The sequence below is a fragment of the Oncorhynchus keta genome, chromosome 9 (assembly GCF_023373465.1).
Source record: "Oncorhynchus keta strain PuntledgeMale-10-30-2019 chromosome 9, Oket_V2, whole genome shotgun sequence".
Classification (NCBI taxonomy): domain Eukaryota; kingdom Metazoa; phylum Chordata; class Actinopteri; order Salmoniformes; family Salmonidae; genus Oncorhynchus; species Oncorhynchus keta.
In genome coordinates, this window is record NC_068429.1 from 35,849,912 (window position 1) to 35,875,709 (window position 25,798).

The window sequence follows — 25,798 nt, forward strand, 5'->3', positions numbered from 1 at the left end:
AACCTCTAACCCTAACCCTAACCCTAAACCTCTAACCCTAAACCTCTAACCCTAATCCTAACCCTAACCCTAACCCTGATATAAATGCAAACTGAGTGTGATGGAATCTGATGGTGTGCACTTGTCCATGGTGCATCTCCAGGGTAATCAGGACATGCTGGGAATTAATCTGATATCCAGCATGGACATCTCATCAGCACACCAATTCCTCTGTGTAACCAGGGCAAAACTAATAGATTTGGCGCCCTCTAGCAGCCATTTTCTGTACACTGTCAAATGAAAACTTCCCCCTTTCCCATATTTTCACTAGATGGCCATGGCATGCTGCACAGTTTTATGAATAAGGAATTAGCTATTTGGTCTTGAATGAGGGTTAGCGTTTGGCTTATGTTAAGGGTGAGGTTAAGGTTATGGTAAAGATGTTGTGATGAATACATCCCAAAAGTGTTGTTTTAGATTTAGGGCTGGGACAATGATCATTTAATCGTGTAACCAACAGTTTACCCAATAGCATTGTTTTTTTTACATGAAGTGGGTAATGTTGGTAATCATTTTACAAGCAGAATGGTGCATGTCAAGAGATTTTATAATTATTTTTGTTCCTGATGCTTTTTGTTTCTCTCAGATGTATTTCAGACACATCAGTTCATACTTCCTTTTGAATTATTTTTGGAACATGTTTTGCCATGTATGAATGTGGTATTCAATGTGTTTCTATAGGCTATTAACAGTAAAGCCAAATTCAATGTTTTATTTTAAAAAATGTCATATATTTTTTATACATACAGGAGTCCTACAATTCAAAATCAAATAGCTAAATGATCTATGGTATGACATCTTAAAACAATTATATGCGTTAGCTTAGTAGAACCCCGCCTGTAACTGTTATGACAAAAAAAAAACATGACAATTTGCATGACAATCGTTGCCCAAAATTCCATAATCGTCATAGCCCTAATTACAGTCACTCCACCCAGGCACCAATTACCCTGTTGGGTGCAACATTCCTGTCATCCAGGACGATTCCATGGGTTCCATGTGGGATAATCTTGGGAGTGCCCTTGGAGCAGTGGCCTTTCCTCCCACCAGATGACTCAGGGTTATCATTGAATACTCTGTTAGGAGGCGGGAAGTTGAAGCGTGTATTAACCACAACTGTTGTTATTGTTTGTGAACAGGGCCTGCAGGCCACTGCAGCCTGGAACCCCCTGCGGAAGTTCTCATTGAAGAAGCCATAGATGATGGGGTTAATCCCACTGTTAAAGAAGGCCAGCCAGTGGGCCACAGGGAATAGGTAGCTGCTGAGGAAGTCAATCTGCTGCGTGTCCAGATCCCTATAGTCAGTCAGCAGCATTAACGTCCACAGAGGTAGCCATGACACCATGAAGAGCACAGCCACCATGGTCAGCATCTTGATCACTTTAACACGGCGTTGGGAGCGGGCCCTTCGCACTTTTGCCAGCCTCACCTGCCTCAGGTTGATAGAGAGCTTGGCAGCGATGCAGCCATACATGATGCTGATGATGCCCAGGGGGGCCAAGTACACGTGCACAAAGATGACCATGGTGTAGACCCGACGCATCTCGGGTCGGGGCCAGTTCTCGAAGCAGACAAAGACAGGGTAGGTCTCGTTGTCCTGGAGCATGTAGGTGTCCTCCAGCTGGATGACAGTCAGGTTGGCGGCCGAGGGGCAGATGACAGCAAACGCCAGCACCCAGATGAAGAGGATGGTGAGGAGAGCAGTCATGGGCCTTATCCGATGTCTAAAGGGGTACACAATACCTGTGAACCTGAGAAAGGAGGGAGAAGTAGAGAAAGAAAGAGAGACATCACCCTTCAGATGGCACCAGTGGCATTGTGAATATTACTCACTGATTATTTGTGCAAAATTATTATCACAAAATGCAATATAGTCCCTGTATTAGTAAAGCAATTAAACATTTCTCTGTTAGCCATCACTAGATTCCCTCTTCTCTTCCCGTCCTTTACCATCATTAAGATGGTAATATACCATTATTTTGGTCATCCATTCTTTACCATCATTAAGGCTACCCAATTAGACTAGCCCACTGGGGTATTACCTGTCAACAGCTATGGCCACCAGAGTGAAGACTGATGCTGACACTGACATCCCCTGGACCAGGTTGCTCATGGTGCATGTAATCTGGCCAAATGGCCATCCTGAAAAGACAAACTTCATTACACAAGCAGTAGCCTGGTTGCCAGTCTGTTTCTGCTCTCCCTCGCCGACTCATTAAAGAATTGTCATGCCAAACATGTTTGGCTTAAGACAGCAATGGAGTCAGCACGAGCAGATCTGGGACCAGGCTACATATACATAGCTGGCAGGGATTAAGAAGGACACTATTGACTTGTTGTTTCACTGTGTATTTTTAGGTTTTCTTAATGTTTTTATACTCAGTGTAAATATATGTGAAGGGAGCAAAGGGGTGAAAAGGTGGGAAAAAACATACATGTAATAGATATTCACTTTTTAAATCATATCAACACCAAGTTGATTGAAATTCAGCGTTTTCACTCCACTCCACAGGGAAGCCTTTGATAAATACAAAGAAAGTCCCATTTGAATCAAAATAACAAGCACTATTCCAATATTATGCTCAATTCCCAAGAGGTTAAGAAAATGTTTAATCAAAGCAGACTGGGAATTTAGCTGGCTGGATTTAATGATGCAGACAAAAGGACTGCAGAACAGTTCTGAACACTCATTCCCAAAGCAACAAATGTATGCACCAGTAGTAACTATAATTTGTCACGACAAGTGTCCCAATAATGAGTCCAGGCTATAATAAGCAAAACTCCCCACCTGATATCAGGCTGTCAATCAAAGTCGTTGGAACACAGAACACTCCAATGAGCAGGTCACTGATGGCCAAGTTGAGGATGAAGAGGTTAGTGACAGAGCGCATGTTGCGGTTCCGGAGGACCACCAGAGAGACCAGCACGTTCCCCCCGACACAGAGCAGGAGAACCACCACATAGCATAGGATGTAGCTGATGGCCATGCCGGTGGAATGCAGGTAATAAGGCATATAGGTGCGGTTGGCGCTGTCCATAGCGACACTGTGCATTGTGCCGCTGTCCATAGCGACACTGTGCATTGTGCCGCTGTCCATAGCGATGCCGTGCGTGTTGCTGTTCACAGCAGTTTCATTCAGTGACGCAATCTCCATTTTCACAAGTCCCCTTCCAAGTGGAATCACATTAGAAAAATGAGGTATAGTGTACATTTTGCCATTACAAACTTTGCAGATACAGACAGATTTTTTTTTAAAGAAAAGGAAAGAATAGAAAAGGAAAACGATCAGATCGGTGTTCAAATACTATTGAAGGTATTGGAAAGACATTTGGGAGTAAGTATTTAGATATTTTTTATTTGTAAAGACAAATAGTTGAATATTGGAATGTATTTAGAAATACTCTGACTCAAATACACTCCCATGCATTTAACCCAGGTATTTGAAAATAGTATTTGAAATAAGTATTTGGTAGTTGGCTATTTATAGGAAATTATTTGAAAATCCTCAAAATCCTAACAAATAATCAAATACAGATGTATTTGAACACAGTTCGAAAATGATAAAGCCATACACAACAACATTCCCTCAAAAAAAATGTCATCATAATATATCCTCCTATCAGATCTAGGACCTATCATAACCATACTCATTCGGGAAAGGTTGACATTTGGACAAATCCCCTCCATCATGATTTATTGTTATTATATTTTACTATAACTTTATCAAATGGCACTTATGTTCTTACTGAAACAATTGCTTTACTGTATAAGCTCAGCGAGAATGGTGAGTGAAATTCATATGACTGAGAAGACCAAAGTTCCCATTTCATAGAAATCTGCAGGATGACTATTGTCAGAGAGGGACTTACCTTTGGAAGAGCTCCACAATAGTTATTTTGTCCGGTCTTGTCTGTGCAGCAGGTACGCTCTACTGTGCCTCGTAATGACTCTAGTCTGTCTCTAGACCCGCATCAGCATCCCTCATACTTTACAATGATTAGGCTACTGTACCACATGATAGTGCAACCAATAAATGCAGCCTATACTACAGGATGAAAAAATGATATTTATGTAAATTCATGCTTTCCATTTGGATTTATAGTAAGCCTACAGAACAATTTAAATGAAATTTGATGATCAGACTATAGTTCCTTGAAATAGCCTAATCTATTTTCCCCACCACTATAAGACTGTTGCCTATTCATTATCCTGAATAATGACACAACAACAAGTGAATTAGACACTTCCAGATCTGTCTAGAAACATGTAAATGGAGTGTAAGCTACTGTATGTATGATCATCTACAGGGAGAGTTATAAGGAAAGTCCCAAGAGACTTGAAATCAACAAGTAACAAAGTAGTTAGCAGATGTGACTGTACAGTATAGATACCAGCAGTGGTGTAAAGTACTTAATTAAGTTTTTTTTTTTAACGTTTAAGTACTACTTAAGTCGTTTTTTGGGGTATCTGTACTTCACTATTTATATTTTTGACTACTTTTACTTTTACTGTCTACCAGTGGACATCTAAGAGGGTGGCGAAATCCTGTTCTATTTCAATTACTTGTTTGGTCTCTCACTTATGGGTAGTGTCTCCTTTTATGGGCAGAGTCAAGAAAGGTCCAATCACAAAACGTCTGTCGTAGAGAGACAGGAGCAACAGACAATAGTGGACCACTCCACTTTCTATATGGGCCCGCAGTTCACTCCTATCTTCGCTTTACGGATTTGATCAACTTGGACATCTGCTTTCCTGCTAAACTGTTCACATGTGGACCGTCAAGGACCCCACCGAACATATGAAAGCAACTTCTCATTGAGCTCACAATGTCTGTAGTTCATGGCTAGCTCTTGCCCACTTAGCTACCTACTTTGTGGCGCTTATTCCCACCTAGGTGGAAAAATAAAATTTTTGACAGCTATGAAAAACGCACATTCTCTTCCACTAACAACATGCTTGCTATAGCTTGGCTACCAAAGTGAACACTAGCTAGCTAACAACATGTTTGTTATAGCTAGGCTACCAAAGTGAACACTAGCTAGCTAACAACATGTTTGCTATAGCTAGGCTACCAAAGGGAACACTAGCTAGCTAACAACATGTTTGCTATAACTAGGCTAACAAAGTGAACACTAGCTGGCTAACAACAGTCTACTAGCTACACGGTTACAGTGTTGAAAAGTGTCAATGCTCGAGCTTAGGCAAATTCTAGCCTCAAACGTCAGGTACGATAGGCTACCCCGCTCCACGCTCATCGTCCTCCCAGCTTTCGGGTGAACAGACAACTGAACAACCCATACTTGCCCATACTGAGCACAACTGGGCTGAGGTTATGGACATTCTCCCACCGTATAGAGAGCTAATGCGGTTTGACAGCCTAGCATTAGGGGAAGATGACTTGATCATAGACGAGAATGAAGACGATATACTGTGTCTCTTCCATAGAGAAGAGGAGGTGGAGGAAGAACTCAAAATTGACTGGCCTTCTCTGTTGGGAGGACAGAATGCGGAGAGGGACAGGTTCGAAGGAAAGAGGCTTCTGTCCCGTACCACCTCGGGATAGCAACGTATCCCAGCCATACCAGCCTGCTTGTTGTAGGCCAAATGCAACTGGGACAAGCCCATATCTGGCAAAGCCCTAGCCAGGGACACCACTGCCATGGTATTGCACAATATGGAGGATCTGGGGTTCTTCCAGCCTGCAGTCTGGACAGCCACCTCAACCCAGAATGCCGTGCCTCTGCTCTCTCTGTCCTGACTTTCCCTGAGAAGTTGGAACGGTTTTCTGCCTCCATCCACCACAAGGTGGCATATCAGAGCGAGCTACTGGAAGAGATGGGCAACCTCCTTGACAAGAGTGAGCCAAACTCACTACTCTTCGAAGAGATCTGTGTAGTCTCAAACCTCAACCTCTGCGCCTCCAGGGGAGCTAACCAAGGCTGTGGGTGCGTCACGAGTGGGTGAGAGAGCTCTGTGGCTGAACCTGTCCAGCCTCACAGAGAAGGAGAAGGCAGACTTCCTAGATGCTCCCATCGAGCCAAAGGAACTGTTTGGGCCCACTGTCGCTACTATGCGGCAGAGTGTGGAACTGCGCAGAGCAAAAGGAGAGGCTTTCGACCCGGATCCTGTCCCGACACAATTTCCACAATCCAAATCCAACTTCCACAATCCAAGAGTCCAAGTCAAACTAAGATTATTTATTTTCTGAGCTCAGAGAGAATAACAGAGTTACACAGTGCAGTGTAGACACTGAATTCCGAAGCATTGGGTGATAAGCACATATCTTTATAGTTTCCTATTCTTGGGCTGGACTTTCAGTTCTCCTTTTATCCATACAAGGACACAGGAGCAAGCTGGTTTGCAACACAGGATGATACTCCCAAGAACAGGAGATTATAATAGGATAGTTTCACAAGGTTAGTCACATACTCAGTTATATGGACACATACAATAAAAATTTCCCCATTACACGAGCCAGTGTGCCATTTCGGCAGGAAGCGGTCAGTACCAGCGGCCCAGCATACTGCTAATCCACAAGTAGGCGCTCAAAACAGAAACTGGGGCAGACAGTCCTACACCACAGCCACGCCAATGATATGAATATATGAGTCAAATGAACAGTGGCCACCTCGTCACACAGGCAGTCCATGGGTCCTGGGTCGAGAGGCTTCAGTTCGCCAGAAAACTCCCCTCATTCAACGGAGTGGTGGTTTCAGTGGCGAATGGCGACTTAGCTGGAATACTAGAGGAGAAGAACTCCTTTCTGTTGAGCAAAAGGGCTTCTACTTCCTGATTCCCAAAAGGGTTGTGGGGGGGGGGCATACATCAATGGCATACATCAACCGCCAGGGTGGTGCCCGATTTCTGTGCCTGTGGGAGGTTTTCACTCAAAATCTCACAATACATGGCCCCATTCATTCTTTCCTTTACACGGATCAGTCGTCCTGGTCCCTTTGCAGAAAAACAGCCCCAAAGCATGATGTTTCCACCCCCATGCTTCACAGTAGGTATGGTGTTCTTTGGATGCAACTCAGCATTCTTTGTCCTCCAAACACGACGAGTTGAGTTTTTACCAAAAAGTTATATTTTGGTTTCATCTGACCATATGACATTCTCCTAATCTTCTTCTGGATCATCCAAATGCTCTCTAGCAAACTTCAGACGGGCCTGGACATGTACTGGTTTAAGCAGGGGGACACGTCTGGCACTGCAGGATTTGAGTCCCTGGCGGCGTAGTGTGTTACTGATGGTAGGCTTTGTTACTTTGGTCCCAGCTCTCTGCAGGTCATTCACTAGGTCCCCCCGTCTGGTTCTGGGATTTTTGATCACTGTTCTCCTGATCATTTTGACCCCACGGGATGAGATCTTGCGTGGAGCCCCAGATCCAGGGAGATTATCAGTGGTCTTGTATGTCTTCCATTTCCTAATAATTGCTCCCACAGTTGATTTCTTCAAACCAAGCTGCTTACCTATTGCAGATTCAGTCTTCCCAGCCTGGTGCGGGTCTACAATTTTGTTTCTGGTGTCCTTTGACAGCTCTTTGGTCTTGGCCATAGTGGAGTTTGGAGTGTGACTGTTTGAGGTTGTGGACAGGTGTCTTTTATACTGATAACACGTTCAAACAGGTGCCATTAATACAGGTAACGAGTGGAGGACAGAGGAGCCTCTTAAAGAATAAGTCACAGGTTCGTGAGAGCCAGAAATCTTGCTTGTTTGTAGGTGACCAAATGCATATTTTCCACCATATTTTGCAAATTACATTTACATTACATTTAAGTCATTTAGCAGACGCTCTTATCCAGAGCGACTTACAAATTGGTGCATTCACCTTATGACATCATTAAAAATCCTACAATGTGATTTTTCCGGGGGTTTTTTCTTCTCATTTTTTCATCTCATCCTTTTAAGTGGGAGAACTTGCACAATTGGTGGCTGAATAAATACTTTTTTGCCCCACTGTATAGTAACCTACTTGCATGTATTCCTTATGTATATACAGTTAAAGTCGGAAGTTTATGTACACTTAGGTTGGAGTCATTAAAACTCATTTTTCAACCACTCCACAAATTTCTTGTAAACAGACTATAGTTTTGGCAAGTCAGTTAGGACATCTACTTTGTGCATGACACAAGTCACTTTTCCAAAAATTGTTTACAGACAGATTATTTCACTTATAATTCACTGTATCACAATTCCAGTGGGACAGAAGTGTACATACACTAAGTTGACTGTGCCTTTAAACAGCTTGGAAAACTCCAGAAAATGGTGTCATGGCTTTAGAAGCTTCAGACAGGCTAATTAACATCATTTGGAGGTGGAGGTGTACCTGTGGATGTATTTCAAGGCCTACCTTCAAACTCAGTGCCTCTTTGCTTGGCATCATGGGAAAATCAAAATATATCAGCCTCAGAAAATCTTTTGTAGACCTCCACAAGTCTGGTTCATCCCTGGGAGCAATTTCCAAACACCTGAACCACGTTCATCTGTACAACCAATAGTACGCAAGTATAAACACCATGGGACCACACAGCTATCATACAGCTCAGGAAGGAGACGCGTTCTGTCTCCTAGAGATGAACATACTTTGGTGGAAAAAGTGCAAATCAATCCCAGAACAACAGCAAAGGATGTTGTGAAAATGCTGGAGGAAACAGGTACATACGTATCTATATCCACAGTAAAACGAGTCTTATATCGACATAACATGAAAGGCCGCCCAGCAAGGAAGAAGCCACTGCTCCAAAATCGGCATAAAAAGCCAGACTACGGTTTGCAACTGCACATGGGGACAAAGTTCGTACTTTGTGGAGAAATGTCCTCTGGTCTGATGAACTGCTTGGCCATATTGACCATCTTTATGTTTGGAGGAAAGGGGGATGCTCGCAAGCTGAAGTACACCATCCCAACCGTTAAGCATGGGGGTGGCAGCATCATGTTGTGGGGGTGTTTGCTGCAGGAGGGACTGGTGCACTTCACAAAATAGATGGCATCATGAGGAGGGACAATTATGTGGATATATTGAAGCAACATCTCAAGACATCAGTCAGGAAGTTAAAGCTTGGTCGCAAATGGGTCTTCCAAATGGACAATGACCCCAAGCATACTTCCAAAGTTGTGGCAAAATGGCTTAAGGACAACAAAGTCAAGGTATTGGAGTGGCCATCACAAAGCCCTGACCTCAATCCTATAGAACATTTGTAGGCAGAACTAAAAAAGTGTGTGCGAGCAAGGAGGCCTACAAACCTGATTCAGTTACACCAGCTCTGTCAGGAGGAATGGGCCAAAATTCACCCAACTTATTGTGGGAAGCTTGTGGAAGGCTACCTAAAACTGTTGACCCAAGTTAAACAATTTAAATACAATGCTACCAAATACTAATTGAGTGTATGTAAACTTCTGACCCACTGGGAATGCGATGAATGAAATAAAAGCTGAAATAAATCATTCTCTCTACTATTATTCTGACATTTCACATTCTTAAAATTAAGTGGATATCCTAACTGTACTAAAACAGGGAGTTTTTACTGGGATTAAATGTCAGGAATTGTGAAAACTGAGTTTAAATGTATTTGGCTAAGGTGTATTAAACTTCCGACTTCAACTGTATGTTGGATTATATGGTTTTATTTTATGTTGTGTATTTTCATATGTTTGTATGCTGCACTCAACATTTTTCGGGGACAATAAAGATATACAGAACTGAAAAAAAGACAATGGTCAGTATGACTCATGATGTGATTTACAATGCTGGTATTCATCAACCTCTGAAGACATAGAGGAGATTTATTGGTCATCATGTTAAAACTGCTATGCAAACTGCTAAGCATTCTGGTCCCAGATCTGTTTGTGCTCTTGCCAACTACTGTACATTGCTGTCTATGGAAGCTCGTTCCCACCATGCAATACATGTAATCTGACCATGAGTTATGAGATACTAAGTCCTAATTATGAGATAGTCAGTCATTATTATGAGATAGCAAGTCATTATTATGAAATATGTAGGTCATAATCATGAGATACTAAGTCCTAATTATGAGATAGTCAGTCATTATTATGAGATAGCAAGTCATTATTATGAAATATGTAGGTCATAATCATGAGATACTAAGTCCTAATTATGAGATACGTTTAGGCGACCTGTATCACATGAATTCAATGTGCACTTTGCATCAGGCCCTCCTCAACTTTCAAGGATAAACCTCATCGTGATCTCCAAAAGTATTGGGACAGTGACACAATTTGTTCTTATTTTGGGTTCTGTCGTCCAGCATTTCGGATTTGAAATGATATAATGACTATGAGGTTAAATGCAGATTGTCAGCTTTTCATCCATATCGGGTGAACCGTTTAGAGATCACTTTATGTACATAGTCTTCCCATTTTAGGGTACCAAAAGTATTAGGACAATTTCACTTATATATATATATATATATATATATATATATATATATATATATATATATATATATATATATATATATATATATATATATATGTGTATAAAGGTAGTAAAAGGTTAAGCATTTGGTCCCATATTTATCGCACACCATGACTACATGAAGTTTGTGACTCTAACATTTTGTTGGTTGCATTCGCTTTGTATTTTGGATGTGTTTCAGATTATTTTGTGCCCAATAGAAGTCAGTGCTGTCTTATTCAATAGAAATTAATGGTAAATGATGTATTGTATCATTTTGCAGTCACTTTAATTGTAAATAAGAATAGAATAGGTTTCTAAACACTTCTGTATTCATGTGGATGCTATCATGATTACAGATAATCCTAATTGAATCATGCATTTTAAAAAACGCTAACCTCCTTTGTTATTGTAATGGTGAGAGGTTATCATGTCTTGGGGGTGTGATGTGCTTCTTTAAATTTCTCACTTATCACTATTCACAATTCATCAGGATGATCCGTAATCATAGTAGCATCCATATCAATGTAGAAGGGTTTAGAAACATATTGAACAACATAATTAGCACCCTTAAGTTAGTCAATGCATATAATTAATATAACATTTATGTAGAAAATACGATTATGTTCTTATTAATGATCTGTGTCTTTGAGTGTGTAACAAGTTAAACCTGTAATCACTACAACCTATTGGAAAGCAATGACTTTTACCAATTTAGCCAGATTTGATTGATTGTGACAGGTTTAAATTAAACTGCTGCTACTGACTAGTTCCAGTGTACGGTAGATGTGTTGCTTCAAAATATGTGAAGCAACAAATATGAAAGACTTATCCACTAAAACATTTGCACAATTTAACATATTGTACATCAGACAGGATTTGTTACAGGTTTTTGCTGTTATAAACTTCACATAAAGTTTTTTGAAAAGTGTGCTAATGTGTTTTAAAATGAAAAGGAACAAGAGACTGAAGGGGAATCATGATCAATGTAGTCATATCACACCTTCCACTAAGTGGCGCTATTGGTGATGTAGGGAACAGTCAAAAACACATTTTTTTTAAAGAAAGACAAAATAAAGAGAGAAAGAAAAAAGTATTGAGGGACAAAAGTGTATCCCCTCTGCCAGTGTGTGTGTGTGTGTGTGTGTGTGTGTGTGTGTGTGTGTGTGTGTGTGTGTGTGTGTGTGTGTGTGTGTGTGTGTGTGTGTGTGTGTGTGTGTGTGTGTGTGTGTGTGTGTGTTTGAGAGAGGGAGTGTGTTTGTCCTGGAACAGCTCTTCCTGATTCAGGCCAAGCAGCTCCACTTCCCGTCTCCCAGCACAGGACTGCTGCTGTGGAGATGGGACGCTGATCCAGACTGGGAATATTTCATGCCTGGAATCTTACATTTTAGAGCATTGTGAGGTACTGGGGAACACAGGAACTACTTGAAACAATCTGAAAGGAGATCATTTGGACTTGTTCTGGATTTTTTTTATGTGTTAATTTTGTCGTTGCAGCCTTCTCCTGAAGCTGGAATAATGTCTCTGTGCAGTTGCAGGCAGGCCATGCTTGCAGCAGAGATCTGCACACTGATGGCCATTCTGGTGGCAGGCACTGCAGGACAAAGCCCTGACAGGAGGGAGGCAGGGTCCTCCTGCTATGGGGGGTTTGACCTTTACTTCGTTTTGGACAAGTGAGTGTGCTCCTCTGTCTTCTTGCAAGCTCCCAGTCTCACCTTACTGTAGAAGCATCCATAGCGGCTCTGTAAGATTCTGCTTCCATTTAGTCCCAACAAGTCACTTACCACGTTGGCAGTTTCTCTGCATTCTTATCAATTTTACCCAGATAAATACACTGAGCAATTACACTTTTCTTTACAAACTTCTCTAAACAAAAGGTAGTCTAATATTAATGTTTTGATAGCCAGATTAGCCATACTGTATCGCTCCAGGGCTAATTGGAAATGTATTAGTGTGTTAGGTGGAAGGGGAGGGGGGGACTAAATCTGAGGAAGTAAATTAAGTTCCTCAGCTTCCTCACCTGCTCTATCACGAGGCTTCATAAATTTCTACAGGAAAATGGAAAGTAGAAATGGAAAAAACTGCCAACTAAACATATCTATAAACTTGCCGTGCTCTTATTGGCCTTAGAATAAGTTAGTGCTGTCTTATTCAATAGGCATCCTCTTGTGAGCAGTCACACTATTCAGGATATAGGAAAGTTGCTTCGCAAACAACATTGATTTTGGAACAAAATAGCCTCGTGAAACCATTAGTTCATATATTTTTTTACAAGTTATTTGGATGCATATGGTACTTACCATAAAGAGAACAATAAAAAAAAAAAGTTAAAGTCAGCTCTCGAAACTGGAAAAGCAATCAGTTAGGAAGTGGCAAAACAGTGCATTGGTACGTTAGATTTGCTTTACTACTTTACCGTTCATCTCTCAGAGCAAATTCAAATCATTCAGATGGAATGTTCTATAGATCACATGCAGTATTTCACACACTTTAATCATAATACAATATGCATGTGTGTGACTGTGTTCATAGAGCATGCAGGACAATGAATGGTAGGCTCCTTCACTTCCCTTTCATAGTGTAATGTGGAGTGAGTTGGGAGAGCTCCTGTCTTTCTCCAGACCCCAACCCCCTCTCCATGTCTGTCTGGTCTGCAGAACCCTTTCACCATTAGGCCCAGATGTTCCAAAGCTCCAGAGTTTCTGGCAGCTGTGTCAGGACTGGGACTCATATCGCAGTACGGAGGATGGAAAAGTGGGAGGGAAGCAAAGGGAGGAAGAGAAAGAGAGGTGGAGAGAGAGAGGTGGAGAGAGAGAGGTGGAGAGAGAGAGAAAAAAGGAGAGATCTTTTGATTCATCCTTTCCAATCAATGTATTCAGACTTTCAAGAAACAACATCTTTGAAGTATTTAATTAAACGGATCCAGAAAATATGTGGGACATTCTATAACTATTCATATCTGCTGTATTGCTATTGTGTCAGTCGGAATCGGCCAATCACTCAAAACCTCTGGGACATCTGTGGGCTTATAGAAAAAGGCACGTGTTGCGATCCATCCATGCATTGCTCTATGTGCCATACTTTTCAAGTCTAAAGTGTTCACATCTCAAAGTCGCAGTGACATTATCCTATTTGACTGGTGTTTTGGAAAATGCTGTGCTCACTTTGTGCTGAACCAGTGAATAATCATCTGAATAATATTTTTCCTTAATGCTGCCCAAACTACTCCCCATTTCAAAAGGTCCCTGCTTTTGTGACTGCACTAGAAAAACATATTTCTATGAAAACGTATTACATTAGTGCACACTTTTTTCTCATTCTATTGCTCTCTTTCTCTCCCACACACACACACACACACACACACACACACACACACACACACACACACACACACACACACACACACACACACACACACACACACACACACACACACACACACACACACACACACACACACACACACACACACACACACACACACACACAATATCCTCTTTCTGCTGGTTCTGCAGGGCAAAGATCATCTCTTCACTCAGACTAACGTTGATGTGATTCTGAAAAGATGCCTGATAGAAGTAAGTCATAATGACATTTGTATAACATGGATTCAAATTAACACCCCAAAGAGGATAAAGGATTATTCCACCACGTCTCTTGTCGAAATGAAAAAAGCTAAGAAAGTACACAGTATTCTCAGAGGTGTCAGTAAAAGTCGGGGGGGAACAATATTGATTTGCTCTGTGTTTTTATCGGTAACATTGTCATTACAGAGTTTTTCTTGGTTTCTTTCTTTCTCTATCACCCCAGATATGGTATATAATTGTATATAGTTTATTTTAATGCAGCTGTTTCTGCTCTCTGGCCAACTCCTTATGACATTAAGATGTTCTATCAACAAATATGGCTGAATAAGCAGTAAGCAGGCCCAGGTAGACTTGAAGATAAAATTATCCATGGCAAGTGTATCAACATGCTAACATGCTTAGATGCTTGTGACTACTACATGAGTTGAAATTGCATTCATCTCAGAATGCAGAATATTGAATGAACTGGCTTCTGGCCTGCTTAAAGGCCCAGAGCAGTCAACAACTAAATTGTCCTGTATTTTATATACATTTCCAACCTATGAGGTTGGAATAACACTGTGAAAATTGTGATAATGCCCTTTTAGTGTAAGAGCTGTTTGAAAATACGACCTTTACTCAAAGTAGGAGTTTACTTGGTGACTTTCACTTTTACTTGAGTAATTTGCTATTAAAGTATCTTTACTTTCATTCCAGTCACAGGCAGCAGAGAACTGGAACGAAAGGCGGCCAAATGAGGTGTTGGCTTTAGGGATGATCAGTGAGATACACCTGCTGGAGCGTGTGCTACGGATGGGTGTTGCCATCGTGACCAGTGAACTGAGATAAGGCGGAGCTTTACCGAGCATGGACTTGTAGATGACCTGGAGCCAGTGGGTCTGGCGACGAATATGTAGCGAGGGCCAGCCGACTAGAGCATACAGGTCGCAGTGGTGGGTGGTATATATTTAGTAACAAAACGGATGGCACTGTGATAAACTGCATCCAGTTTGCTGAGTAGAGTGTTGGAAGCAATTTTGTAGATGACATCGCCGAAGTCGAGGATCGGTAGGATAGTCAGTTTTATTAGGGTAAGTTTGGCGGCGTGAGTGAAGGAGGCTTTGTTGCGGAATAGAAAGCCGACTTTAGATTTGATTTTCGATTGGAGATGTTTGATATGAGCCTGGAAGGAGAGTTTACAGTCTAGCCAGACACCTAGGTACTTATAGATGTACACATATTCAATGTCGGAACCATCCAGGGTGGTGATGCTGGTCAGGCGTGCGGGTGCAGGCAGGGAACGGTTGAAAAGCATGCATTTTGTTTTACTTGCGTTTAAGAGCAGTTGGAGGCCACGGAAGGAGTGTTGTATGGCATTGAAGCTCATTTGGAGGTTAGATAGCACAGTGTCCAAGGACGGGCCGGAAGTATATAGAATGGTGTCGTCTGCGTAGAGGTGGATCAGGGAATCGCCCGCAGCAAGAGCAACATCATTGATATATACAGAGAAAAGAGTCGGCCCGAGGATTGAACCCTGTGGCACCCCCATAGAGACTGCCAGAGGACCGGACAGCATGCCCTCCGATTTGACACACTGAACTCTGCAAAGTAGTTGGTGAACCAGGCAAGGCAGTCATCCAAAAAACCGAGGCTACTGAGTCTGCCGATAAGAATATGGTGATTGACAGAGTCGAAAGCCTTGGCAAGGTCGATGAAGACGGCTGCACAGTACTGTCTTTTATCGATGGCGGTTATGATATCGTTTAGTACCTTGAGCGTGGCTGAGGTGCACCCGTGACCGGCTCGGAAGCCAGATTGCACAGCGGAGAAGGTACGGTGGGATTCGAGATGGTCAGTGACCTGCTTGTTGACTTGGCTTTCGAAGACCTTAGATAGGCAGGGCAGGATGGATATAGGTCTGTAACAGTTTGGGTCCAGGGTGTCTCCCCCTTTGAAGAGGGGGATGACTGCGGCAGCTTTCCAATCCTTGGGGATCTCAGACGATATGAAAGAGAGGTTGAACAGGCTGGTAATAGGGGTTGCGACAATGGCGGCGGATAGTTTCAGAAATAGAGTCCAGATTGTCAAGCCCAGCTGATTTGTACGGGTCCAGGTTTTGCAGCTCTTTCAGAACATCCGCTATGCCTTCCGCCTGGCCGAGGTTGGAGTAGCCAGGCGGAAGGCATGGCCAGCCGTTGAGAAATGCTTGTTGAAGTTTTCGATAATCATGGCTTTATCGGTGGTGACCGTGTTTCCTAGCCTCAGTGCAGTGGGCAGCTGGGAGGAGGTGCTCTTGTTCTCCATGGACTTCACAGTGTCCCAGAACTTTTTGGAGTTGGAGCTACAGGATGCAAATTTCTGCCTGAAGAAGCTGGCCTTGGCTTTCCTGACTGACTGCGTGCGTGTATTGGTTCCTGACTTCCCTGAACAGTTGCATATCGCGGGGACTATTCAATGCTATTGCAGTCCGCCACAGGATGTTTTTGTGCTGGTCGAGGGCAGTCAGGTCTGGAGTGAACCAAGGGCTATATCTGTTCTTAGTTCTGCATTTTTTGAACGGAGCATGCTTATCTAAAATGGTGAGGAAGTTACTTTTAAAGAATGACCAGGCATCCTCAACTGACGGGATGAGGTCAATGTCCTTCCAGGATACCCGGGCCAGGTCGATTAGAAAGGCCTGCTCACAGAAGTGTTTTAGGGAGCGTTTGACAGTGATGAGGGGTGGTCGTTTGACTGTGGCTCCGTAGCGGATACAGGCAATGAGGCAGTGATCGCTGAGTTCCTGGTTGAAGACAGCGGAGGTGTATTTGGATGTCCAGTTGGTCAGGATGGCGTCTATGAGGGTGCCCTTGTTTACAGATTTAGGGTTGTACCTGGTGGGTTCCTTGATGATTTGTGTGAAATTGAGGGCATTTAGCTTAGATTGTAGGACTGCCGGGGTGTTAAGTATATCCCAGTTTAGGTCACCTAACAGAACAAACTCTGAAGCTAGATGGGGGCGATCAATTCGCAAATGGTGTCCAGGGCACAGCTGGGAGCTGAGGGCAAATGTAGTAGTCAGAATGGATCACTATGTAATGAAATATCTTGATTTCTAGCAAACTTTTAAAATAATTTACTGTGGAGATAATAAACCAATTTTAAAGGGCAAAACGTCTGTATAAAACATTTTTGTTTGGCCGTTCTAGCCATTGTAATTTACATAGGCTTTCTATGGCAGACCATGGCTTTTGGCACTGCTAGGTTGCTATGTAGTAGCCGACCAGCAGAGTTCATGACTTCACGCTCCAGACTGGGGGCACTGGGGGCCTGGCCCGGATACCTTACATGGCTAGCTAGTTAGCCACCAACACACATAGTGACAATGACATGCTAGCCACAATAATGGCTATTATCAATGGGTGGTAGTTAGCCATGTAGCTATCTAGATAACTTAATTGCAAGGATAGCTAGCTAATGTTAGCATGCTAGACAACAAGGCTACTAGCTGCAACCTAAAACAAATATGTGTTTTATTTACACTTTCTTATCTTGTGAATGTAGCCTAATGCAAGGATTGCGTCGAGACGGATGGCAAGTGCCTGTCAGGCTCAAAGGCTGCCCCTGAACTCCTGTCATGGACGATTTGCATAGCCACAAGTTTTTTTGAAACTTCCCCGCAGGCTCATTGCCAACACTGTAGCCTATTTAATAGCAATTCGGCAAGAAAGAGGATCAATCGATGCTTCCCATCTCGAATAGGCCTATGCCTATTCTTATTTACAAATCGTTTCAAACTATGTCGCTGTTCACTGTCAATATATAGCTATAGGCGGCTCGTTTAAGAGCTAGAGAGAGGGGGAAGAGATAGGCGAGATGCCAGCGGAGATATGTGAATTATAAGAAAGGAACAGTGAAATATCCGTTGGAGTTTAGGCTACCCTTAAGTGGTTGCACAGATTTAGATTTTATCACAACTACAGTTGATGTCGGAAATTTACATACACTTAGGTTGGAGTCATTAAAACTAGTTTTTCAACCACTCCACACATTTCTTGTTAACAAACTATAGTTTTGGCAAGTCGGTTAGGACATCTTCTTTGTGCATGACACAGTAATTTTTCCAACAAATGTTCACAGACAGATTATTTAACTTATAATTCACTGTATCACAATTCCAGTGGGTCAGAAGTTTACCTACACTAATTTGACTGTGCCTTTAAACAGCTTGTAAAATTCCAGAAAATAACATCATGGCTTTAGAAGCTTCTGATAGGCTAATTGACATCATTTGAGTCAATTGGAGGTGTACCTCAAGGCCTACCCTCAAACTCAGTGCCTCTTTGCTTGATATCGTGGGAAAATCAAAAGAAATCAGCCAAGACCTCTGTAAAAAATGCCGTCATACCACTCAGGAAGGAGACGCGTTCTGTCTCCTAGAGATGAACGTACTTTGGTGCAAAAAGTGCAAATCAACCCCAGAACAACAGCAAAGGACCATGAGAAGATGCTGGAGTAAACAGGTACAAAAGTATCTATATCCACAGTAAAAATGAGTCCTATTTCGACTTAACCTGAAAGGTCGCTCAGCAAGGAAGAAGCCACTGCTCCAAAACGGACATAAAAAAAGCCTGCACATGGGGACAAAGATTGTACTTTATGGAGAAATGTAATCTGGTCTGATGAAACAAAATTAGAAATGCTTGGCCAAAATGACCATCATTATGTTTGGAGGAGAAAGGGGGAGGCTTGCAAGCCGAAGAACACCATCCCAACCATGAAGCACGGGGTGGCAGCATCATGTTGTGGGGGTGCTTTTCTGCAGGAGGGACTTGTGTACTTCACAAAATAGATGGCATCATGAGGAGGGACCATTATGTGGATATATTGAAGCAACATCTCAAGACATCAGTCAGGAAGTTAAAGCTTAGTCGCAAATGGGTCTTCCAAATTGACAATGACCCCAAGCATACTTCCAGAGTTGTAGCAAAATTGCTTATGGACAACAAAGTCAAGGTATTGGAGTGGCCATCACAAAGCCCTGACCTCTATCCCATAGAATATTTGTGAGCAGAACTGAAAAAGCGTGTGCGTGCAAGGAGGCCTACAAACCTGTCTCAGTTACACCAGCTCTGTCAGAAGGAATGGGCCAAAATTCACCATACTTATTGTGGGACGCTTGTGGAAGGCCACCTGAAACGTTTGACCCAGGTTAAACAATTTAAAGGCAATGCTACCAAATACTAATTGAGAGTATGAAAACTCCTGACCCACTGGGAATGTGATGACAGAAATAAAAGCTGAAATAAATCATTCTTTCTGTTATTATTTTGACATTTCATATTCTTAAAATGAAGTGGTGATCCTAACTGACCTAAGACAGGGAATTATTTACTAGGATTAAATGTCAGGAATTGTGAAAACTGAGTTTAAATGTATTTGGCTAAGGTGTATGTAAACTTCCAACTTCAACTGTATAATATATAAGCTAGATGATTGTGATAATTGTGATAATACATATTGATGCATGTTGCATATAATCACCGTTGGAGTGCGTAATTGCCATGCGGTTTACATCAAATGCAACGGTGCCAAAAAAACAACAGCAGAATATAGGCTACAGTTGCCAGCAGAGGACTTCTTTGTTACCTAAAATAAAGAAAATAGAATCAAAATTGAATGAGTAGACCTTGCCGCAGTTGAGAGGTTTATGGTATTATAAAAGTCTGCAGATTCCCAATATAGCTCAATGCTATTTTTTAAGACGCAGGTGTCACGCAGAGGTTAGTCAGGCGTTGGTATCAGGACATGTCAGTTAGACGTTCAATCCACAGGAGGTTGGTGGCACCCTAATTGTGGAGAACGGGCTTGGGGTAATGACTGGAGCGGAATCAGTGGAATAGTATCAAATACATCAAACACATGGTTTCCAGGTGTTTGATGCCATTCCATTTGCTCCGTTCTGACCATTATTATGAGCCATCCTCCCCTCAGCATTCTCCTGTGTTTTAATGGTAGGCGACAGTAGGTAGTTTGGCTCATTTTTGGCTCTTTTCACCCACCATATTCTAATTATTTTCACTTGCCCACTCTAACTATTCGCCTTCAGGTAATGGGTACTCAATCTAGTGGGCCACTGTAGGGTTATAATGGCCTGCAAAAAGGAGGTGTTGTTGCGAATTTGGAGGGCGGGTTGACATGAGACACACAGGCTACACAAGCACAGCCCCCAGTCTCCAGAATCCCAATATTATTTGTTTTATTGGGTCTGCTCATGTAGACTACTAACCTACAGTCATTAGAAAGATAGTTGCCATAAGGTTGGAAATACTACTGTTAGTAAAGCACCATGAATAAAGTTGTTAAAGTTGAATAAAGTTGTTATTATGAACTTCCCTTTGGTCATATAAACCTATAGATGTAGGGTCTTAATTTGAGACAGTTTTCAACAGCAGGAAAATAATCCTGCAGCGACAGGAAATGGTAATTATTATGTGGATTAGAATTCATATTTATTTAGGGATTGATACATCTTTCATTAGGGCAAATCAAGTCTGACATTTTAAAGTGGAAATTACACACTTTAGAAGCCTTTTTAAACCTCATGCAGGAAAATTCTCAGCAACAAAAGAGTAATCAAATTAAGATTCTACATCTGTAGCTGTTAGACTCTCTAAGATACTGTAGGCTATGCAAGGTGTTCGCCTAGGCTAAGCAGCAGAACGTTGTAGCGAATTTGAATGGCAGTCACAAGGACTCAAATGTATGGAGCGAGTTACCTCCCAAAAGTTGAACGTACTTATCGTTAGGATCGTAAGAAACTCCTTACGTAATTGTTAGGATCGTAAAAAAACCCATGCGTGAAACATGAAACGTAACATTTAATCTGTGAATGTACAAACACCATGTTCCGATTGCGGACTAACATTTTAGGCTTGAACATATCTTGTGTTGCAATTTTGCCGTACAATAACACCTTACGGAGTTTCGGTAGTTTCATCTCACCAACAAACGCAAGTATAGGTAGCAATAACTGTATTATGCCTACAACAGTGAAGTTTCAGTTCACTAGGTGTGTCTCTATAGCATGGGCATAATTATCTCTGGGTGACGTGGACATCCCCATGCATGCACCTTATCAAAATATGACTAATTAAACATTGCACCATCCCATTCTCTGGGCTCTGTCTGCAATCATAAACAGTAGTATCTACCAGGAATAATGAAACTTATAATAGATGTTTGGTGAATCTATGAATTAGGTATGACCACTGGATTCTTTGCCACTCAAAATGTTTTTTTTTTATAGATTCTTTTCATATTTATTTCATCACTCAAAATCTTGCAAAAGCATATTCTGTAGGAGGGGGACTTTGAAATTAACAAGGGAGAGGTCAAACATAGTGTCACACCCTGATCTGTTTCACCTGTCCTTGACTCCACCCCCTCCAGGTGTCGCTCATCATCCCTGGTGTATTTATACTTGTGTTTTCTGTCTCTCTATGCCAGTTTGTCTGGTTTGCCAAGTCAACCAGATGTCATCTCTTAGCTCCTATTTCCCCTCCAATCTCTATTTTTCCTAGTCATCCTGGTTTTGACCCTTGCCTGTCCTGACACCGAACCCGCCTGCCTGACCATTCTTCCTGCCCTGATCTCGAGCCTGCCTAACGTCTTGTACTGTTCGGACTCTGGTTACTGAACCACTGCCTGTCCTGACCTCGAGACTGTCTAACGCTCTGTACTGGTTGGACTCTGACCTGGTTTATGAACTCTCACCTGTATCCGACCTGCCTTTTGCCTACCACTTGTGTTATAATAGATATTGGAGCTCAACCTTCTGCCTAGTGTCTGCATATAGATCTCGCCTTGTGCCCTTATACATAGGCTAAATCTGGCATAAGCTTATTCCCACACTTTACAATAACTCTGTTGCAGTGGTCTTGGGTAGTCTCCGTATAGGCTCCATCACAACACTGTTGCCCAGCTGAAGAGCTTGTGATCTCCGTGCAGCAACACAGTACTATGAGCCTTCGAAACAGCACCCCTCAGCCTCAGAAGATGCCCTTCTGGAGGCATGCATCAATAGAGTCATTATACTCTAATATTTGCCTACTGGCCAAATAAAGTGCAGAGCGTGCATGATGCGTGCAACTCGTCATTCCAACACATTTGAACATTTAATTCATCCTTCATTTAGTTCAGTCAGTCAGTACGTCAGTCATTTGTCTGAGTTGCAATAGGAACTCAATCAAAGAGAAATTAACAGACTTATCCATTTCTGTATTGAAATCCATGTGAGTATTCAAAATGATCAAGTTCTTTAGCCTGTCACTTTAATAATTCAATGTTAAATGTAAGCCTATTGTGGTGGAAATTCTAACCAAGTGGGAGATGCTTCAAACAATCATACTTTAATATTGATTAATTATTGCAGTAATGGAGCTGGTCAACAATCACTCGAAGTTGATTGCTGAGAACCCAACGAGTAGAACTGAGCCACAGCATTTTATAGTTAAGACACATCCTCCTGAATACATGACTAACAACAGATGTGTGGAATGTGTGAAAATTTCCTGTATTACCAAATCACAAGAGAGCAAACCACACACAAGACAGTTATCATAAAGTCCATCTTTAATTATATGAGCTCCATCACAACCCTGTGACTCTCAGATAAATTCAGTGTCTATAAATGAATTCTCTGAGAGTGCTTACACATTGCAACTGAGATCCTTTATAGCAAAGACACACATAGCCAGACAGCATTGGCTATAAATTATCGTTCAGCTTTGGTCTCCTAAACTATGTTCTTATCTCGCTCTTGGTACCACTCAGAACCAAAAACACTACCTCTTCCAATGGCATATATCAAATACACCCCCTCCTGGACAAGATCACAGAGAGACTGACTGGCACGCAGACATTGTGGAGCCAAGAGATAATTGGTTCCCCCTCAATCATCCCTTCACATGGTTTAAAAGATACGTTTACACATGACATATTCACAGATAAGACTAACCAGACCTCTCCCCTCTCTGGGCCCAAGTAACTTTTGCCCACATAAGCATGCTATAAAATGAAGAAGAAAAAACATCTTATTTATAAATGTTACCTAAAAAATTCTGATTCTGCCACGACAAATGAGTCAAAAGGTTAGGATTTGTATGTGAGAAAGGAGTATCCCCCAGCCAGATAGCATTTGCTGTGAAGACTGTTCCAATTGTATAGAAATCAGCGTTCTTCTTCTTATTCGCTATCCATACCAAAGCCATCTCCTCCCTGGTACCTCAGTACACAAACACCAATTCAATCTAGGTTCCATCACCATAAATCAATTGCCAGCGCCAAGCCCCAGAGGCCCAACTCAGTCCACACAGACACAGATGACAGAGTACTCATCAAAGCTATTCGATGCATAAACAGTGTTAAAACAATCTTGTCATTTTCCACCATTATATCCAAATAAAAAATAGTCCTTCGACTTGTAGAAATGGCAATTTAGGCTATAATTTTGTGTGCTGGTATCTTGCAAAGTAATTTAGAACTCTTTGTGTTTTATAACTGTTTTTATCACAGGCCTATAAATATAGCCTCTAAATAAATGTTTAACATACTATTTGAAGAAGCATGTGCAGTGGCCGATAGGGAAAACAGATCTGGCAAGACGAATAGGCTACAAATAGTCTTAATCATTTGGGACCCCGTGGATATTTCGCCCAGAACAGGTTATAGCCAAGATTTTATCAATATTTTGTTTTGTCTCATTTATTGATATGGATACAGAGGCTGTGCAATGGAATGTGCAATGCAAATGGCTATAACAAGCCAACATACAGAGTGGAATTTACTAATACAACAGTTAAAAGGCCTAATATAAGTCCTACAGTCTGTGCTCCCAAATACTGGAAAAAGTGTGATTCATTAGGTTACATGATCACCACAGTAGCCACACGCAGCTATAAAAATAAATAATGCAATTGTATGGCCATTAAATAACACAACAGCATGGCATATTTAGAGAGCGGAATAGGCCAAGCCTAAGTCATAAATACTTTCTATTTTGCAGCTCAAGCGGTTATTCTAGACAACACTCTTCTGTACCGTTTATCATTCTCACAGAAGTCATTTGCTGAAGGCCCAAGCCTATACTCCGCTATCTACTGGTATCATGTCGTCATTGAATGCAGTTCTAAAACAAGCTCTAGACTTTTATTTTGGAAATGAAACCCGAAGATGCAAAGCAACTCTAATGTCTGGGCTAGAGTTGCTTGATTGACTAGCTAACTTCGACTAGATACATTCGGTTCATGTCACATTACTGACAAAAGTTTGTACATATAAAAAAAGATCTGTAACCGAGTAAAGGGAGACGTAAGAAGTAAGAATTGAACGTGTAAATGGTAATTTATAGTTGTAACATAGGGTTTGTACGTTTACAGATCTAATTTCAAGTTTACGTTTCATGTTTCACGCATGGCTTTTCTTACGATCCTAACAATTTAGGTATGTTTTTTCTTACAATCCTAATGATACGTACGTTCAAGCTTTTGGCAGCTATCTCACTCCATAAACATGTCTCTTTGCAGCAGACCAAGCGCCAGAATGAATCAGTTGGACGGGCCTTTGATTTCCATATTTCTGTTTATGTGTGCAGGTGCTTGCATTTTCCAATTTGTTTTATATGGCTGTAATAGTAAAGCCCTTAGGCAGCTCGTGAGTTTCAAGTTTGGCTGAAACTTACAATTGCATCCAACCATTTCTACCGATCTGCATGATAGTTTCATTTCAATAATAACGTTTTCATTTCTCTAAATCATTGTCTCGTGGTTAACAATCTAAAGTGAAATTATAAAAATCTAAAAGTTCAAATTGAACTATGGCAAGAGCACTAACCTCTGCATATGGACATATTGATACACTATGATCAATTGGCAGATAAAGAAATGAGAGCATAGAACTCAGAGAGAGCCTATAGGCCAATACAGCAGTAGGCCTAAAACTTCCATCGCCAACTAAGTAAAATACGTAGGCCTAAAGCCGACAAAATATAAACAGTAGAAAATTACTTGATGAAAATGGTGGTTCTTTCAATCATATTCATCTCTCTCTCTGCCTCCCTTTCTATCTGTCTCGACTTGAGCTATTGCTAGTGTATCAAATCATCACTGGGTCCAGCCTGAAGCAGTGGCTAGCAAACTTGCAACATTGTATCAACCAGCCTATTCCGGGCCCTCAGAGTTTCCTGCACCAGTGAGCTCAGGACAGAAAACTGTTTTTTATTAAATTTCCACTGGATATGTACAGTGCATCCGGAAAGTATTCAGACCCTTTGACTTTTTCCATATTTTGTTAGGTTACAGCCTTATTATAAAATGGATTGAATTGTTTTTTTTCCTCATCAATCTACAGTTGTGGCCAAAAGTTTGTGAAAATGAATATGTGTGTAATTCTCAAAAGTCTGCTGCCTCAATGTCTTTAGATATTTTTGTCAGATGTTACCATGGAATACTGAAGTATAATTACAAGCATTTCATAAGTGTCAAAGGCTTTTATTGACAATTCCATGAAGTTGATGCAGAGTCAATATTTGCAGTGTTGACCCTTCTTTTTCAAGACCTCTGCAATCTGCCCTGGCATGATGTCAATTAACTTCTGGGCCACATCCTGACTGATGGCAGCCCATTCTTGCATAATCAAAGCTTGGAGTTTGTCAGAATTTGTGGGTTTTTGTTTGTCCACCCGCCTCTTGAGGATTGACCACAAGTTCTCAATGGGATTAAGGTCTGGGGAGTTTCC

At 41.6% G+C, this 25,798-nt stretch overlaps 2 protein-coding genes across 4 annotated transcripts in view; one reads left to right on the top strand and one right to left on the bottom strand.

Moving 5' to 3' along the window:
- Positions 1-573: 573 nt before the first annotated feature.
- Positions 574-3,624, bottom strand: LOC118388006 (neuropeptide FF receptor 1-like). The gene is made up of 3 exons (XM_035776866.2): positions 2,828-3,624; positions 2,082-2,181; positions 574-1,790 (listed from the first exon to the last, which is right to left on the bottom strand). The coding sequence occupies exons 1-3, from the start codon at positions 3,249-3,251 to the stop codon at positions 965-967; spliced, it is 1,350 nt and encodes a 449-aa protein (XP_035632759.1). The 5' UTR covers positions 3,252-3,624; the 3' UTR covers positions 574-964.
- Positions 3,625-11,693: 8,069 nt separating this feature from the next.
- Positions 11,694-25,798, top strand: part of antxr1b (ANTXR cell adhesion molecule 1b) — a 42,099-nt gene continuing 27,994 nt past the window's right edge. The window contains exons 1-2 of one of the 3 annotated variants that reach the window (XM_052525745.1): positions 11,694-11,859; positions 11,955-12,130. In XM_052525745.1, coding sequence (XP_052381705.1) covers positions 11,976-12,130 — 155 coding nt within the window. In that variant the 5' untranslated portion in view covers positions 11,694-11,859; positions 11,955-11,975. The remainder of the gene's footprint in view (positions 11,860-11,954; positions 12,131-25,798) is intronic. The other 2 variants (XM_052525746.1, XM_052525747.1) reach the window with 2 other exon arrangements.

Coding starts and splice junctions, on each gene's coding strand:
- LOC118388006 (XM_035776866.2), bottom strand. CDS start 3,251: ATGTACACTATACCTCATTTTTCTAATGTGATTCCACTTGGAAGGGGA. Junction 2,182..2,827: donor GATTGACAGCCTGATATCAG/GTGGGGAGTTTT, acceptor TTGTCTTTTCAG/GATGGCCATTTGGCCAGATT. Junction 1,791..2,081: donor GTGGCCATAGCTGTTGACAG/GTAATACCCCAG, acceptor CTCCTTTCTCAG/GTTCACAGGTATTGTGTACC.